This window comes from Diaporthe amygdali, assembly GCF_026229845.1.
Source record: "Diaporthe amygdali strain CAA958 chromosome Unknown NODE_22_length_803717_cov_65_427750, whole genome shotgun sequence".
Taxonomy (NCBI): domain Eukaryota; kingdom Fungi; phylum Ascomycota; class Sordariomycetes; order Diaporthales; family Diaporthaceae; genus Diaporthe; species Diaporthe amygdali.
The window spans coordinates 767,358-784,227 of NW_026517042.1; the positions used below are offsets into that span (position 1 = coordinate 767,358).

The window sequence follows — 16,870 nt, forward strand, 5'->3', positions numbered from 1 at the left end:
TGGCATGCGAATCTCGTACGAGACAATGGGTGCTTGGGGCGGGACGCGGGATAGAAGGCAGACTCTGTGGCAGAGCGTGAGAGTCTGAAGAGCCTCATGTCAACATTGCAATTTCGGTCGCCGAAAGATGCCTGCTTGAAGGACACTGCCTCTCTCTCTGCATGTTGCGGTGTAGGACTCGAGGTCGATGCCAGGGCGCTCGACTCCGGAGTCGTGGGGCCGCTCCCGATGCAGGTGCAGGTGCTGTGTAAGCAACGAAACAACAAGATTGGAGAGGAGATGTTCGAATCGTCGTGATTCTTTGTGTTGCTTTTCGGCTCGATCCGCCATGGCTGCCATTGACCGGCGGCATGGCCGGTAATTTCCAGGCAGTTTCACCGGCCTCATGGTACTCATGACTGTTTTGGGACCGGTGACTCGGCTTACCTGCATATAGGGGTGAGACGAGTTTCCTGTTCCGTGATGGTGATGATGACAAAACCGCTCAAAAGCAGTCTTGGGCCTGGAATGGCTTAGGTAATTCCCAAGCTGTTGATGGAAATAGGACGGCGGTGTCAATGTCGCGGTGTGAGACTCGTGGCTCGATAAGAGATGAATCGAAACAACGACAAAGGGACCCTTACCACCACCATCTCGGGCCCATGCTGGCGTGTATCCATTTCCCTGTCAGCCAGCTAGCTGCAGGCTGCAGCCGGATTAGAAAGCAGTGGGCGACGGTCTTGTCTGGCACCCTCATTGCGTGAAGCGTGATCAGTCAGATCCCGGACGAGAAAAGCCCATCCAGAGGGGGGCGATGCAACCAGAAAGCTCCACTGGGCTGGTTCAGGTGAGGGAAAATAGAGCTCGCAATGTCGCTGCTGGAGACAAAGAAACGTTGGCGCCTGGGCTTGCTGTAGGTCCTCAGCCCTATGCCTGTCGATCGGCTGCTGTGTACCACTGCAACGGCGCAGTGCAGCAAGTCGCCCCGCCGTTCTGCCCCATCCTTGGCCCCCAAAATAGACCCCAGATAGTTTGTTCCATAGCTTCCATGCGTGGCCCTTTGGCGAATGTCTCAGTCGGATTGGCTGGGGCCTGAGGTTGCATCTGTCATCCCAAATTTCGCTGCCTGGGTCAGTCAGATACCACATGGCAGCAGGGGGGGCCGAGTGGGTGTGCGTGGCTCTCGGCGTGGGTGTCATTCCTGGCGTGGGAGGCGCATCCTGTGCATCCGAGAACCCTGAATCCTTAGGTCATCCTTCGCTAGGTAGAGAGGCTGTGTGGTATGCGTCTGATGCGAATGATGGTGGTGTCTGCCAATTGATGGAAGAGGCTGAAGACGGGACGTGCGGTTAGAGTCTGACTGAGAATGTAGTCTGGTCGGGTCTGACTGAGAACGTAGTCCCGCCTGCTCTACGAGCCTGGAGGCAAGAATACGACCTCAGCAGCAGCATATCCCTCGTCTATATAAGACTTCGTTCGTCTGGCCTTGAAATCCAGTCCTCCATCTCATCATCATCACCAACAACATCATCAACAAGCAAAGCATTCAAACCACACTAGCAAACAAATCTTCTTCAAGCTACTACCATCACCACCAACTTCACCCACTCCAAAACCCACCACCAATACAATGGCTGCCTTCTCCATGATCTCCAACGAGCGCCCCATGCTCTACGGCCGCTCTGGCTACAACTCCAAGCCCAACGGTGGCGATGACGATGACAAGAACCAGGGCCGCTCTGGATACAACTCCAAGCCCAACGGTGATGACGACGACAAGAACCAGGGCCGATCCGGCTACAACTCCAAGCCTGATGGCTCTGACGACGACGACAACAAGAGGTCGCTGAACTTCGCCTAATCGGCCGGTCCTCAGACGTCAGGAGTCCCAAGCAATCATGGCGACTCCTCATCACAGCCAGTGCCGGCTCCGTCCATGAGCGGCGCATTCTCAGATCCGGATAGGTCCAGAGACCCAGCACTGGCTGTTGTATACCAACACCCCCTAGAATAGAGAGGCTCAGGCTGAGATCGGCGTTCAGGCTGTCACATCACCATCCCCCTTTCACATTCCCGACCGGCCACGGTCTTCCCCTTGTATCAATACTACCCTTGGGCACCACCACCGATCCCCTACCCCCGTCACATCACCTTGAATTATGGGCGGGAAAATAGACTGGGACGGATTAGAGACGAATGGCTCCTTGGTCATGTACAACACCTCATGTATTGGTCGAGTAGAGTCGGATGGAACAGGACACCACAATCGTTTCATACCCTTGGGTTGGCGTTCAGGATCCTAGATTATAGAACAGACAAGACTAGCCATATGCCTAGATCATAATTTACTTTCCTACACAAAACCTGCGAGCCAGTCAGCATGAAGTCCCCTCGTGTAACCGGTTGAGTTGCAAAAAGAGCACAGTACTTCTCAAATATGACACCCAGCACCTCCTCGACGTCACCGGCATCTCCACGACCCGTGATTCTTGCCAGACAACTCGCCGCGTAGCGCAGGTGCTCAGCAGCCAGGACGATGTCAGGCTCATCGCTCGAGTCCTCCACTTCGGAGTCTCCAGCCTCAGCCTGGACCATGAAATCTTCGAGATGTAGTCTGCACTGTGCTAGAAGCTGTCGCTGCCTCTCCGTGCCGCCCAGGAGATCCTGCATGTCTTCGGGTAGAGATGTCAAATTCTCGAACGAGCGGACCAGGTTCTGCGTGAGGCTATGGATGCCACCTGGGTCTTTATCGAACGACTCGGATAGCGAATTTGCCTTAGTGCAGGAGATGACACGAGGCTGTGCCAGACCCTCCACGTGTGTGCGGATAGATGAGTCGAAGTCCTGCAACAGGTCCTGCAACGTCAACTCGTCAACTGAGTCGCATTTGTTAACCACAATTATGTGTTGCTCGGCCTTGACAGCCATTTGCAGTGTCTCCGCATCATAATTGATGAAGTATGTACCATCTGAAAGCCTCTCAACTGAGGCAAGGACAATGATGACATCGGAACCTAGAGCCTTGAGGCGCGCCCTCCGGATGCCTTCCTCTTCGATAGGCCCGATGGCACCATCGTTGGCTAGTGCAGAGGTTCTGATCCCAGCCGTATCTGCAAAGGTGCAGAGATATCCGCCGATGTCAAGGCTGGCTTCCACGATATCTCGCGTGGTGCCTGCCTCACGGGACACGATCGAAGCCTCCCTGCCAACGATCAAGTTCATCAACGAGCTCTTGCCCACGTTGGGCGGGCCCAGAAGCGCAATCCGGATGCCCTTTCGGAGCAGCTCCGTCCTCTGACCAGCCATCTCGTGGACATCGATGGACCGCAGAATCCTTTGCACCATACCAGTCACGTTTCGCAGCAGTTCACGAGGAGACTCGTCAAAGTGCTGGTCCTCGGAGAAGTCGATGAGCGCCTCAATTTCGCCTCTGGCCAGCAGGAGCTCCCCGCGCCACGAGTCGTAGGTCTGCCCGCGAGCGCCAGAGTTCCCGCGTACTGCAGCACGGCGCTGCTGCTCCGTCTCGGCGTCAAGGACATCGCTGAGCGATTCGACCTGCGACAGGTCCAGGCGGTCATTGAGGAAGGCGCGCTTGGTGAACTCGCCGGGCTCGGCATAACGAATGCCGTTGGCAAGTGTTTGGCCGGGAGTACATCGGGGGATTGCGCCTAGAACGGCTTTCACGGTTGCGGGGCCGCCGTGCGTGTGCAGCTCGAGGACGTCCTCGCCAGTCACCGTCATGGGGCCCGGGAAGTACAAGACCAGAGCTCCAGAATCGAGGACGTGTGATGCATCTAGGTTGTCTGGGTCATGCAGTGTCCTGACGGCAGCATATCGAGGCTTTGGGGGCTGCTTGTGTGGGCATAGCTTCTGGTAAATGTTCAAGCACTGGGGTCCTGAGATTCGAATGACGGCTATGCCAGCCCTGCCTTGCGCTGAAGAGAGGGCGTAGATAGTGTCATCTTTTGAGGAGCCTGCTATGACATCGATGCCATGCTTTCTTCGGTCACGCTGGGAGTTCTGAATCTGGGAGAATCTTGGGGTGTATGTGTATACATGTCGATGGGCAGCGACAACAGACCGCAGGAGAATGCTGGAGAAAGTGTGCGACGCTTCGAGACCTCTAGGGAAAGTCCGAATTCCAATGGCTAAGCGACCATGCCGGTACATTGACCAGTCGTCGCTGGGTGATGAGTGGTCCTGAGAGTGTTCCTTAGAATGAAACGGCGTGTATGTTCGCAATTGTTGGTTGTGAGTCGACAATTCTCGGTACCCAGAGCTTTGAGTTCGGGAGCTTCTAAGGCACTCTCATCTCCATGTAAGCGCAGGATGCAGTACTGGGGTACTAGGAGCTCGAGATCCGCTAAAGCCCCACTAAACGTGATTTCATTGGCCAAGAATTGGAAATCCGCAAGCAAGGATTCGATGGCTAGGGGACTTTATCGATACCATTTTTTTTCCCTTGGGGGAAGACCTTCATTTTCTGAGCATCCATCCCGCCTCCTCCCACTCTCCAAAACCGAAACATCACGACTCCGTGATTTTCGCACACCATGGCTTCCGACGAGATTGTTTGGCAGTACATAAGTAAGGACGAATTGCTTCATTGCAAATTTGGACCAGAAACGGATGGCTGACTGGCTTGCAGACCAAAATTTCTGCGCATTCAAGATACGGACGCCGAACAACCAGAAACAGACCAACTTTTGCCGCAACGAGTACAATGTCACCGGGCTTTGCAACCGACAATCCTGCCCACTGGCGAACAGCCGATATGCCTCTGTTCGACCTCACCCAGAGAAGCCAAACGTTCTTTACCTCTACATGAAGACCATCGAGCGCGCACATATGCCGAATCGTCTTTGGGAGAAAATACGGCTGCCGTCAAATCCTCAGGAGGCTCTGGCGATGGTGGACGAAAAATTGATGTGTGTACCACACCTACGATCCATGCATCTCACAAGTCGCCCAGTGTACTGACTTTGCATCTTTCGCAGGTACTGGCCGGATTTCCTCAGGCTCAAAGCCAAACAACGAGTCTGGCGCCTCAACCGAGTCGCCACCCGCATGCGAAAACTAGCCGCCGAGGAGGAGCGACTTGGAGAGAAACTTGTTCCCAAGCTTGCGCCCAAGGTGAAGCACCGTGAGACCGCCCGCGAACGCAAAGCAGAGGCGGCTGCGAGACTGGAGAAGACGATTGAGAGAGAGCTGCTGGAAAGATTGCGACAGGGCGCTTACGGTGACCAACCTTTGAATGTGTCACAGAAGATCTGGGAGAAGGTCCTCAAGGGCCTCGAGAAGGAGGGCCAGGGCGTCCGCGACGAGGACCTAGATGAGGGTGTTGAGGATGAGGATGAGGAAGAGGCCGAGAGGGAACTCGAAGAGGAGGACGACGACGAGCTCGAGGGCAACGTTCAGTACGTCAGTGATGTCGAAGAGAGCGATGACGACCTTGGAGATCTTGAGGACTGGATGGCCAGCGAAGATGACGACGATGACGAAGACGACGAATCCGAGGAGGACAGCGAGGAAGAGACGGGCAAGGTGGGCAAGGCGAAGGCTGGCGACAAGCGCAAGAAGGCGGCCAAGAAGGTCCTGAAGGGCAGGAAGAAGACCAAGGAGCAAGAACTGGAAGAGGAAACGGGCAGAGAGAAGCTGCTCGCGTTCTAATTTTACAGTCCGGCAAGGCGTTGCAGGAACAGGAAAATCGGCATGTTTTACGAACATAGGGAATCCTGTCGGGAAGGTTCCCATTTCTCTTTTTGGGCTTTCGAAGTTGGGGATCAGTGTTGCTCATTTTCTGCTAAAAGAATCTCGATGGGGAGGGTGTTTTTAGAGAGAACTCCGAAGGCATCTCTTTCACAAGTGCTCTTTCGAATCTGTGCTTAGGAGATGAAGGGGAGACTGAGTGCCTGGATGGATTTAAGAGAGCCATGTGAGATAACCGCAAGCTGCAGCGTACAGTTCAAGCATTAATGATCTTCATGACCATACTCGCACTTTCATATTTACCAAGGACACGGCCTCCGTGAATGCAGAGTTCAAGAGGTGACGATGGGATTATACTATAGGCCCGATGCCTTGATCCTGTCTGGGCGAACATTTATCGCCTCCCATTTTGCCAGCACCGTTCACTGATGAGAGGCTAACTTGACTTTCATCACAGTTCCATCTACTGGCCTGGACGTCATTCTGCGAGTCTAAAGGAAGGCGCATAGAAGTGTTAGAGAAGACTCTTTGTAAAGCCATACACCATGGACAAAAGGGAATCATGACCTACATTGTACAAGTCCGACTTGGTCTTATATTGGCCCTTGTCATCAAGCGTAGGATAGCCCTTTTCATCCAAAACGCTCTCACCCAACCCCACCTTAATGAAGTCGTACTTCCGAGCCACGATGCTGATGATGATGCGAGATTCGAGATTCGCAAGCTCAGATCCGATGCAGTTCCTCGGACCTCTCTCAAACGGCCGCCAAGCACTCGCGGGAATGCTCTTCGCCGCCTCGCCGAGCCATCGTTCAGGGACCCAGACATCCGCTGTGTCTCCATACACGGATGGATCCCGCTGGATGATGCTCTGACACGAATACATTATGGTCCCATCGAGATTGTACTCCTCGCCGGTGGGAGTGCAAACTGTGAAGCCTGTTCCAGGCTCCGTCATACGAACGGTGCTGGCAGGGGGGTGTAGGCGAAGTGTCTCCTTGATCACAGCATTGACGTAATGTAAACGGGGGAGAATATCCTCGCCTCGCTCTGCGAGAGTAGCACAAATTGTAGATGGTTCAATTTGAGGACCAAGAACCTCGTCGAGCTCGTCACGAACTGCCTTGAGCGCGTGGGGTGTACGACTCAGCTCGTAAAACGCCCACTGCAGCATACTGGTGTTTGTATCGTGTCCTGCGAATAGGAAGCTGCGCACTTGGTCCGACGTCTCTGATAGAAGTTGCGGAGTCAGGGTTTCCGTGTCTTGGAAACTGAGAGCCACAATGCTTCGTGATCGATTTCCTTTTGCTTCCTCTTTCAGCTCCGCATATCTTCGCTGAATATTGTCTTTTACCAGTACATCAATGCGCTTAGCCAGCCGAATCCGCTTTCGTGTAGTCAAAGGGACAATCCACCATGGAAGGTTGTTCTTGTCGTCGTTGTATGTCTGCACAAGCTCCGCGAACAGCCGAATGAGTTCGCCTTGCTTTGAGCTGTCCCTCTGTTGTGCGTTAAGTTGAGCTCCCATCACAGCGGCACCGATAACATCAAAGGTCAAATTAGAGATGAGCTTCTCCAAAGAGAATTCTTCCTCTGAAGTAGCAAATTGGTCAAGGTACTTCCAGAATGGTTCCATTTTCTCGAGAATGAGAGGGAGCAGAGTCCACAAATGTTGAGTTGTGAACCCTGGGTTATATCTTTTGCGGAGATCCTTCCAATCTTGACCCTGGGCACAAAAGCTATTAATGAGACCTGCCAACTGCAGAGCGTTTCCACTCACCTCTCTGCCCAAAATTGCCGTCTCTCCTACGAGGGGAATCATATGGGTCCAGGTCGGGGACTTGGGAGTGCTCAGAGGGAAAAGCTTAGACGGCTTGGATATCTGTTCGGCGATGTTGTGACTAGGGACGAGAACCATGGGAAAGCTAACAGGCCGGAGATCTACAAGCATAATGGGGGGACGACCCTTAGATACCCACATTTCTTCGAAGATCTTGTCTATCTGCCTGTCAGCCGCCGTCTTCTCAACCATACTCGTCGACAGTAGACTTCATTTGCAAGTCTATTCCAGGCGAACTCATCCCATGGCATACCTGGGTGACGATCGTGTACTCCCCGACTCGTGAATTCTCCAAAAGTCTTGAGATGACCCCAGAGAAGGTGGTTCGGCAACTGTGGAATGTGTGCATATTGCCTGCCACGCAAGTATCTCAGCCTTGCGTAGAGATACGAGGCCAATAGTGCGACGGCCGCAGCCAGGAACAGTTGAAACATGCTGTTGAGTGGCCGTGCTGTCGCGTCTACGCTCCGGGACTGCTGAGAATGTTTTCTAGCTCAACCAAATCCGCATGAACGCTATCGCGAGCTGCTGAAGTGGAAAGTTTGAGTACTGTCCGATGCAGAGGAGACTTTGGGTTTGAGGAACAAGACCAACTAAGTCAGCCCCTCCTGAGGGTAGCGCGGCTTGAGCTTACGAGGGTCGAGGTCAGCGGAGTTTCGTACATGGGTGTCGCCACGTCCATTGGTCAGCTTCGTCAGTTCGTTGGTAGATTGGCCCGCGGGAAATATATCCATCGAGATTTCTAGCCGAGAGCTGACAGAGAGGGAGTGACGTTGTCTCTCCGGATGTTACTGTTGGTGCTTCACGTGGATCGTCACATGCAGAAAGCGCAGTTGGTGCAGCTCTAGACAAGCCTCACCGGCTTCTGCTTTGGAGCACGGTCAGCGGCAAGACACGTTGATTTGAATTAAAAATATGGCAGCAGTACAAGCTGCATTCCTAGGCCAGGTGAAGGAGGCTGGCAAGCATCTCAGATTAAATATGGGCCCTTTCGACTGGATATATCTGGCGTCTAAAGCGGTTTCGGCGTTGTGTCACACTGTATCATTCTTCTCAACCCGTCGACTTATATTGCTAGGCTTCATGTCCTGCTGAAGAGAAAGGCCATCTTATCTGCATAGTTCTTATAGGCTTCTACTCATGGGCAAATACCATGCCGAGCATATTTGCCTAAGTGTGCCGTACCGTGGATTACTAATTTATCCTTGAAGCTATGTGTATACTTCTATTATGAGTGGGTATAGGAAGTAATAGAAGAGAATCACAAATTGCATTTATCACAGAACTATTGAGATAACATTTGGATATATACATGGGTTCATCCTACAACTACTATGACCTCTCAACAATACAATCACTACGAGTGTCTACTGTCTGTAGCATTCTTCGTACGTAGTGGAGAGCATGAAGGAAGGTTGCGATGATAATCTTGTCGGCCTCCTTCAGGATTTTGTGCCCGTGGTAATCTGACCGTGGAACATGTTCTTTCGTTGAATAACTGATCTTTATTGGGCGTCGGATATAGACCAAGCTGAGTTAACAGGTCGAATGTTACCAATGACTTGTCCATGCTTTCTCACTGTGTCTATTACATTTGAGCAATTTGCAATTCATTGCAGGGAGAAGGGGCTGACATGGATCAGAGGTCAGCCTTGCTTCAATTCTATTTGTTTGTACCGATGGTCTGATGCTCGACGCCTTATGATGATCGGGATACCACGGTTGTGGCCTGCAGCCGTTACTTACCAAATGTAATGTGGGGCCCGTTGGGCCCGATGGGCACGGGCAGTTACTCGTACACCCCGGCTCAAGCCGAAACCGCCCCAGGCTGCCTTTGGCTTGGTCTAAGCTTGCCGTGGTCGGCCCGCCAGCTGCTGCCAGCTGCGCACAGGCGGCTGCACGTGCCCCCACCACTCGAAAAGATTTGAGTACCTTCGCAATCCATCTCACCCAACCAGAATTGCACCGTTCATCAACCAGCATCACCACCACAGCCAACATGTCTGAGTCCATCACGATCCGCACGCGGCGGTTTATCCGAAACCCCCTGCTTGGAAGAGTATGTTCTCCCTCTCAGTCGCTAAATTTGAGGTACAAATACTGACAATCGAACAGAAGCAGATGGTGGTGCAAGTTCTCGCGAAAAACCCCGTTTGCCTCGAAGCGCTGCTAACAAACCTCTAGTGACATCCTCCACCCTGGCCACGCTGGCATCGCCAAGTCCGACCTCCGCGACCGCCTCTCCCAGCTGTACAAGGCTTCCGCTGAGCAGGTCAGCGTCTTCGGTCTGAGGACTCACTTCGGTGGTGGCAAGACTAGCGGATTTGCGCTGGTCTACGACTCCCCCGAGGCCATGAAGAAGTTCGAGCCACGACACCGCCTCGTATGTCCGATACCGATCGTTACCCACGTCGCAGGATGCTGATGATTTTCTAGGTCCGTGTCGGACTCGCCGTCAAGCCCGAGAGAGCTTCCCGCCAGCAGCGTACGTACAACCGAATGACGCCTCGAACAACAACAAATATTAACTGTGAAAACAGGCAAGCAACGCAAGAACCGTATGAAGACGCTCCGTGGTACCGCGAAGGTGAAGGGCGCAAAGGCCAAGAAGGACAAATAAACGGATCGCAACATGGGGGACTTCATGACTGGGCGTTGAAAGGCTTGGCTTGGCATGGCTTCGTATCTTGGTTCAACCAGCAGTTGAGTCTGGTGATTATCAGGCGACACAAGAAAAATGGAGTAACGTCGATTTGCACAAGCCTACGCAGTGCCCTTGAAAGATCCCGATGAGAACTTCGCACGAATGATACCCAGAGATGATGGCTGATTGACAGCATACTCCCGAATCGACAGCCATCAAAGGATCGTCTTCTCTCCCCGACGTCAAACTTCCTGGGCCTCTGTTGCAAGCACTGTCTCTTGCGAATCGACAACGACCTGCTAGGGCCTACTTTACCTGCCGATTTCTTCGACAGTCGCACTCAGAGCATCGCCACCTCCCATCGTCGAGCGAATTCAATCACACGCCTGGGTCCGCCGATTGGTCATGTCCATGCAAAGTTACGGTAGAAGCCAGTGAGGCTTCAACATTGATGCGCTCATTCCGACAAAAAATGCAATTATACCGCAGCACTCCCAGAGGAAGCATGTGATTATGGACCTTTGTGCACTTCAGTAGTGACTTCACTCGGAACAGCCCCTCATCGAGAGTTCTGGTATAATGAATTGAAGTCCCAAATTCGACCTGGCCCTCTTGCCGAGCCGATGGAGGGCATCGTAGAACCTGCAGGCGTCCTAGAGGTTGGCCAGGTACTCAAGAGTACGTAGGAAACGACCAGAGGGTCGGCAATCACAACAACTATCAAGGCACCTACATACTGCCCAGGTCCTCTGTGTGCTGTATCTGTCCAACCGCTCAAGATCCATTCCACCATTCTGATAGGAAATATGTTCTAGGCCAGGCTTCATATCCATGATTCTGTTGTAAAAGTCTTCACGACGTAGGAAGTCATCCCAGTAGGGTTGTGTTTCACTCTCTACGTGATGCCTTTAGTGAGGTAACATTTTGAAATAAGAGTACGAATACAGCGGAATAGTATTAAACTCGCACCGGTTGCCGTGTGGGTGGGTGGACTGGGTGGGCCGGGTCACAGCAAATACAGGGGCACAGCTTGGTCCATCCAGCTCCAGTCGTCGGAGGGGCTATTCGTCCAGTGCAAGTGCAACCTGAGACAGGACAACGCCAGAGGGACAATGCAGCCCGCCCCCAGGGCCCAAACCCAAACCCCAACCTCGGAAACCCAACCTCGCCCTCGCACTTTCACCTTCGCCATACAGTTCAGGCAACCTTGTGCCCTCGATTTAAACTTTCAAGGCTGGGCATCTTAGAGGATCGACTGCTTGGCAGGAAATCATTCCAGATCACGACGAGACGAACAATACAATCCTTCCAACTTCTAGCAGCTTGCGGCGCCGATCGTCATCCCACCTGGGCCCTGGGCCCTCCTTCCACACCGACTCGTCCTACGGGACCAGAACGAAGCACAGCGACCGCTGCAGTCGTCAACAGCTAATCGCAAGGCAGCCTTTGCTGCAGCCAGTCTAGTCTACTCCGAACCACATAGAGGCGTACAGACGCCGCCCACTCGCAACCATGGCGTCCTGGTACTCCAACATCCTCACAAACACCACCTCCCGCATCACAAACCTCCAGCGCCAGGTCTTCGCCTCCGAGGCCGACGGCGACACAGAGGACGACACACACGTCTGCCGTGTCCTGCGGCAATACTACACCGAGAACGGCCGCCCGTTACCCAACTGGCTCCCACCCGACCCAAAGGCGCCCCCTCCGCCAGCCCCTATCGTCCAGCAGAACACTGGCCCGTCCAGGTATGGTGCACCACAGCAGGGAGCTCAGGGCGGGTTGAGCAGTCTGTGGGACAACAACCGCGGGGCGGGAAGGGGCTCTCCAGCGGCGAACAGCCGGAACCCCTTCGCGCGAAACGCCGCGACGCCGGATCCGGGGCGTGAGGCGGTCCAGGCGCGGCCACTGCCTAGCCAGCGGGCGGGCAGCGTGCAGAGCAACAGTATGGACATGGGATCTCCAGCAGCAGGAGGAGGAGGAGGAGCGTCGAGTGCGCAGGACAGGCTGCGGCAGCGGCTCTACGGGGGTGGTGCTAGGACCACATCGCCTTCCAGCTCCACGGGGCCGTTCGCGCCGCCTCCTGCGCAGCAAGGGGGCGGTGGCATGTCGTCGCGGAACCGTGGAGGCTCTGCAGCAACCGCGGGCAGTGGTGATTACGATCCTTATGGTCCAGGAGGCCAGTTCGACTCCAATAGCGGTGGGGGAGGAGGAGGAGGTGGTGGTGCTGGCAGTCGGTACGGTGGTCTGCCGTCTGGACCAAGGAGGATGGGCGGGTTACCAAGTGGCCCGAGGATGAGATAGTTGGCGAGGACGATGGTGGGAGATTAATACAAGAGTGCGGACCGTGGATCATCATCGCTCTGGAAGTCTTGATGTCCCCGTCTCCATGTGCCTGGGACATAATCAATCACATCTTGGGTCCTTCAGACACAGCATGCATGGAGTTTTGGGTTGACGCAATCATGGTAGACATAGACCAGGGCCTTCGGAGTTCGGAATGCATGCACATCTTTCTTTACGAGCACTTGCATACAATCCACAAAGTCCAGCGTCTTGTGTGGGCCACTTGTTCAGTGAGAACGCGTGGTCTTACTCGGAAAGCAACTGGTGTGTTGGCCCGACATAGGAACGAGTGAGGCCATGTCCTTGCTTGAGAACTTCCAGCATGCACAGGTTGCGTGTACACTGCGTGCACAGTAAACTGTATCATCACTCGCAGCTAGCAACGAGCAGAAGTGGGCAGATGACGACGCCCATTCCCCAAGGCTGATCACGAAAAGTAGATGCTATCACAAGCCAGCACACAGCTGGAGCCGGGGTGATTAGCGTTCCGCTTGCAGCAATTCGCCCCTCCACAGCGCCTGGGGTGGAGCAGTCGCGGGGTTCCCTCCATCCATCAGGCCTCCGTCAGTCAGTCAGCTTTGTCGCCCCGGGACTAACACCACATGATCGAAATGTAGACTCTTAACCTCACTCCTCCCTACCTCGTTTTCCTACGCAAGAATTCTATTACGGCCCTCACGATACCTTCGAGATCTGCAGGAAAAGACCACAACTCCTGATATCCCCTCAACCAGCACCTGAGAGCACGATCCCTGAGCATCCGACGCCCGTGCTCGGGCCTCGCGAGTCGATTCCAGGACGATGACGTCGGATGAGGTCTCTCGCTCACGAGAAGCTCGAGATACACAACCAGCCAGTCAGGTGTCACCGCCAGGAAGCCTGTATGCCATGAGTGATGATGAAGAGGGTGAATACAATACCATCACACATACGGAGACAGGAAGAGGTGTTAAGCTACTCTACTCCAAGAGCAAGGTCCGTCTTCACATCACATCGCAGCGCAACTCATACTATATTTACATGTGTCCCATGCATTATGACGAGCACCGAAATGCTGATTCTTGAACCCAGGTTTACATCCACCCAACGCCTTCCTCCAAAGACAATATCCCCGGCTTCATAGCCCTCCTTCAGCAAAAGCCAGGGCCTGGCGCCAGACCCTCCTCTGCCGACTCCCGAAACTCCCAGTCCATAGCCTCCTCCGACCTCTTGCTAGCATGGCTGCCCGAATCCCAGCTTGGCGAGGCCGCCAGCACCTATGTCAAAGTCGATCTTGCTGATGGCGACTCTCCGCCCAAACAGTCCTACCTCGTTCCTCCGCCGCCCACGGTCACCACCCACCGCGGATCCATCGGCCATTATTCCTTCGCCATCCCGGTCAGCGCCATATACAGTCTGCTCGTGCGCCCGCCCAGCCTAGGATGGTGGTTCGGTTCAGTCATCATCAACAGCCGGGCTGGGGATAGCTTTCCCGCCCTGTTCTTCCACGACAGCGAGTGTGAGTCCACGATTCTACAAAAGAAGAAGCACATGAAGGACAAATTCGACCCGTTTGGAGAGAGCGGCCAGATGTTCTGGGGTGGAGATGAGGTCCTTAGGTGGCTGAGGAGATACATAAAAATCGAGAGGAGCGAGGCGGAGCCGAACATTTACCTGGTCGAGCCCACCAAAGAAGACAGTGAAGGCTTCGGCAGCAAACCCACGGCCAGCACACCGTCTTCGATCGGCCGAAAGGATAGTAGCCGCGGAGTGTCGGTGGGCGGTGCTGCAGGGGCAAATCCAGGCTCCGGTGCTGGCTCTAGCAGAGACGCACAGATGGATCCCTTCACCAAGTTCGTGAAGGAAACTGGGTGGAACATCATGGAGAAATTCAGCAAAGTGACCACCTTCACGCGGAATGCCGCCAATGACGTCCTCGACAACCCTCGCGTGCCGCCGCAGATGAGAAGTCTGCTGCGCAACCCCGAGGTGAAGACGCTACAGGATGAGTTTGACAGTGCGAGAATATACCTGGCGCGATGGGCGATGGGCATAGCGGAACAGAGCGAGCGGGATCGCCGCCAAAGGATATGGACTGCACAGGATGTCATGGAGATGGAGGACACTGATGTGGGCGAGTTTGAGTTGCTGGAGGGCACGAGCTCTTTCTCGCTGGAAGAGAGGCGACGACCTGTCACGTCAAAGGAATGGGCCACATTCTTCGACGAGAGGACAGGGAGGCTCTCCGTTACCGTGGATGAAGTTAAGGAAAGAGTATTCCACGGCGGGCTTGACCCCGAAGACGGTGTGCGTAAAGAAGCATGGTTGTTTCTTTTGGGTGTCTACGATTGGCACAGCACCGAGACTGAGCGCAAAGCCCAGATCGCTTCACTCAGAGACGCATATGTGAAGCTTAAAGGTTCGTGGTGGGAGAGACTAGTCGATCTCGGCGGGCAGGGAGAGGAAGGCGAGTGGTGGAGAGAGCAACGTGCGCGCATAGGTAAGACCAGCCGCCGAGATATCACCCGCATTTCTGTGCTCAAGCTAACGATTTAAACAGAAAAGGACGTCCACCGCACTGACCGCAATGTTCCCATCTTTGCGGGCGAGAATATTCCCCATCCCGACCCTGACTCTCCTTTCGCAGAAGTAGGCACGAACGTCCATATGGAGCAGATGAAGGACCTTCTACTCACGTACAACGAGTACAACAAAGAACTCGGCTACGTGCAAGGCATGTCGGATCTCTTGGCGCCAATCTACGCCGTGATTCAGGATGATGCGATAGCCTTCTGGGCTTTCCAGCACTTCATGGACCGCATGGAACGCAACTTCCTGCGTGATCAGTCCGGCATGCGCACGCAGCTGACGACGCTGGATCAGTTGGTGCACTTCATGGACCCCAAGCTGTGGGAGCACCTGGAGAAGGCGGACAGCACCAACTTTTTCTTCTTCTTCAGGATGCTGCTGGTGTGGTACAAGCGGGAGTTTTCCTGGATGGACGTCCTGCGGCTCTGGGAGGCCCAGTGGACGGATTACAAGACCAGCAGCTTCCACTTGTTTGTGGCGTTGGCTATCCTGGAGAAACATCGGGACGTGATTTTGACGCATCTGAAGCACTTTGATGAGGTGCTGAAATACGGTATGTTATGACACAACACCTAGGGCTTGACGACCCTGTGAACAGAACTACGCACTGACTTCACCTACTACAGTGAATGAGTTGTCCGGTAGAATCGACCTCGAGTCCACACTCATCCGCGCCGAGGCACTCTTCAGGAAATTTCAGCGTCTTATCGAAGCCATTGACAAGAAACCCAACTTCCCAGCCCCTCGCTTCAATTTCAACACGGCCGCACCATCACTCTTCCCTCGTCCATCTCCTCCCGCCGCCAACGATAACAGCAACAATAACCGCCCTTCCACACCCTCAGGTAGCAGTGGCACCCAACAGCAACAAGCGAACAAGGGCAAGCAGCCCGAGCCCAAGAGTCCGGGCGGCCAGCCTCAGAAGGTGATCACTCCGGAGCTGAGGAAGCTGCTGAGCAGGGAAGTCGTGGTGTTGCCACGGAAGGAGGTGGAGGGGAAGGGGGATGGATTCCTGTCGAAGCCCGCGGATGGGCGTAAATGAGACGATCACCGTTAGACGGAATGCCTTCCCCCCCCCCCCCCCCCCACATTTTTCGTTTTGGATTACTATAAACGAGCCTGTCTGGGTGTTCGGCATGTGTACACTTCGGTCGCCGCAGCACAGAGTCGCGTCGGTGTTAAGGGGTTAGGATCATTGTATTATTATCGCAGGATAGCATCCTCGCCGGAATCACACATGGGCATGCGTGCTTTCCTCTGATTGACTCACTTCAGCATGATGGAAAGAAGGTTTGTGCGATTTGAAAACAATATGATGGATGAGGATCAAACCCCCAGCCACCTGGAAAACTATCCCATCACGCCTTCCGGGTTCAAGGTCTGGTATACACGACGAACGCCAGAGCCAGAAGCAGACTCAGCACACCAAGAGCAAAAGGAAGGAGGGAGAGGGGAAAAGAAAAAGAAGACGCAAAAAACGTACAACACCGGGTATTCGCTGGTCGTCACCGACCCAACTACTAATCCAGCCCTCAGCGGCTTGACTATGGGAGAGCGGACGGGATCCCGTATTTTCCGCTGGGTATGGTCGTACGTGCTCAGATACCCGAGCCTGCAGCTTATGAATGAAAATAGTGGACATGTTGCTAGGCTTTTACGTTGTCTCCCTTCCTCATCTCCACCGCAAGCGGTGGGAAACAACGAAAAAAGTAGATTTGAGATATATGTCTATCTCGCGTGCCTCCCTCTTCAGAGAAGAGCGCTTAATGGGTTCCAAAAATTTC

The 16,870-nt window shown here is 54.1% G+C and overlaps 7 protein-coding genes across 7 annotated transcripts; 5 read left to right on the top strand and 2 right to left on the bottom strand.

Moving 5' to 3' along the window:
- Positions 1–1,609: 1,609 nt before the first annotated feature.
- Positions 1,610–1,840, top strand: J7T55_004704 (uncharacterized protein; the record flags this gene model as incomplete). The annotated part of the gene is made up of 1 exon (XM_053130421.1): positions 1,610–1,840. The coding sequence occupies one exon, from the start codon at positions 1,610–1,612 to the stop codon at positions 1,838–1,840; it is 231 nt and encodes a 76-aa protein (XP_052991631.1).
- Positions 1,841–2,324: 484 nt separating this feature from the next.
- Positions 2,325–4,149, bottom strand: J7T55_004705 (uncharacterized protein; the record flags this gene model as incomplete). Its single annotated transcript, XM_053130423.1, has 2 exons — positions 2,325–2,343; positions 2,408–4,149. 2 exons carry the CDS (start codon positions 4,147–4,149, stop codon positions 2,325–2,327), a joined length of 1,761 nt encoding a protein of 586 aa, XP_052991632.1.
- A 383-nt stretch (positions 4,150–4,532) lies between these two features.
- J7T55_004706 (ribosomal large subunit biogenesis protein MAK16) lies at positions 4,533–5,649 on the top strand (the record flags this gene model as incomplete). Its single annotated transcript, XM_053130424.1, has 3 exons — positions 4,533–4,566; positions 4,628–4,907; positions 4,977–5,649. The coding sequence occupies 3 exons, from the start codon at positions 4,533–4,535 to the stop codon at positions 5,647–5,649; spliced, it is 987 nt and encodes a 328-aa protein (XP_052991633.1).
- Positions 5,650–6,202: 553 nt separating this feature from the next.
- Positions 6,203–7,720, bottom strand: J7T55_004707 (uncharacterized protein; the record flags this gene model as incomplete). The annotated part of the gene is made up of 3 exons (XM_053130425.1): positions 6,203–7,414; positions 7,469–7,589; positions 7,668–7,720. 3 exons carry the CDS (start codon positions 7,718–7,720, stop codon positions 6,203–6,205), a joined length of 1,386 nt encoding a protein of 461 aa, XP_052991634.1.
- A 1,807-nt stretch (positions 7,721–9,527) lies between these two features.
- J7T55_004708 (40S ribosomal protein S24) lies at positions 9,528–10,148 on the top strand (the record flags this gene model as incomplete). The annotated part of the gene is made up of 4 exons (XM_053130426.1): positions 9,528–9,619; positions 9,713–9,911; positions 9,965–10,013; positions 10,069–10,148. The coding sequence occupies 4 exons, from the start codon at positions 9,528–9,530 to the stop codon at positions 10,146–10,148; spliced, it is 420 nt and encodes a 139-aa protein (XP_052991635.1).
- A 1,536-nt stretch (positions 10,149–11,684) lies between these two features.
- On the top strand, positions 11,685–12,476 carry J7T55_004709 (uncharacterized protein; the record flags this gene model as incomplete). The annotated part of the gene is made up of 1 exon (XM_053130427.1): positions 11,685–12,476. The coding sequence occupies one exon, from the start codon at positions 11,685–11,687 to the stop codon at positions 12,474–12,476; it is 792 nt and encodes a 263-aa protein (XP_052991636.1).
- Positions 12,477–13,319: 843 nt separating this feature from the next.
- On the top strand, positions 13,320–16,128 carry J7T55_004710 (uncharacterized protein; the record flags this gene model as incomplete). Its single annotated transcript, XM_053130428.1, has 4 exons — positions 13,320–13,493; positions 13,590–14,997; positions 15,058–15,639; positions 15,713–16,128. The coding sequence occupies 4 exons, from the start codon at positions 13,320–13,322 to the stop codon at positions 16,126–16,128; spliced, it is 2,580 nt and encodes an 859-aa protein (XP_052991637.1).
- Positions 16,129–16,870: the final 742 nt, after the last annotated feature.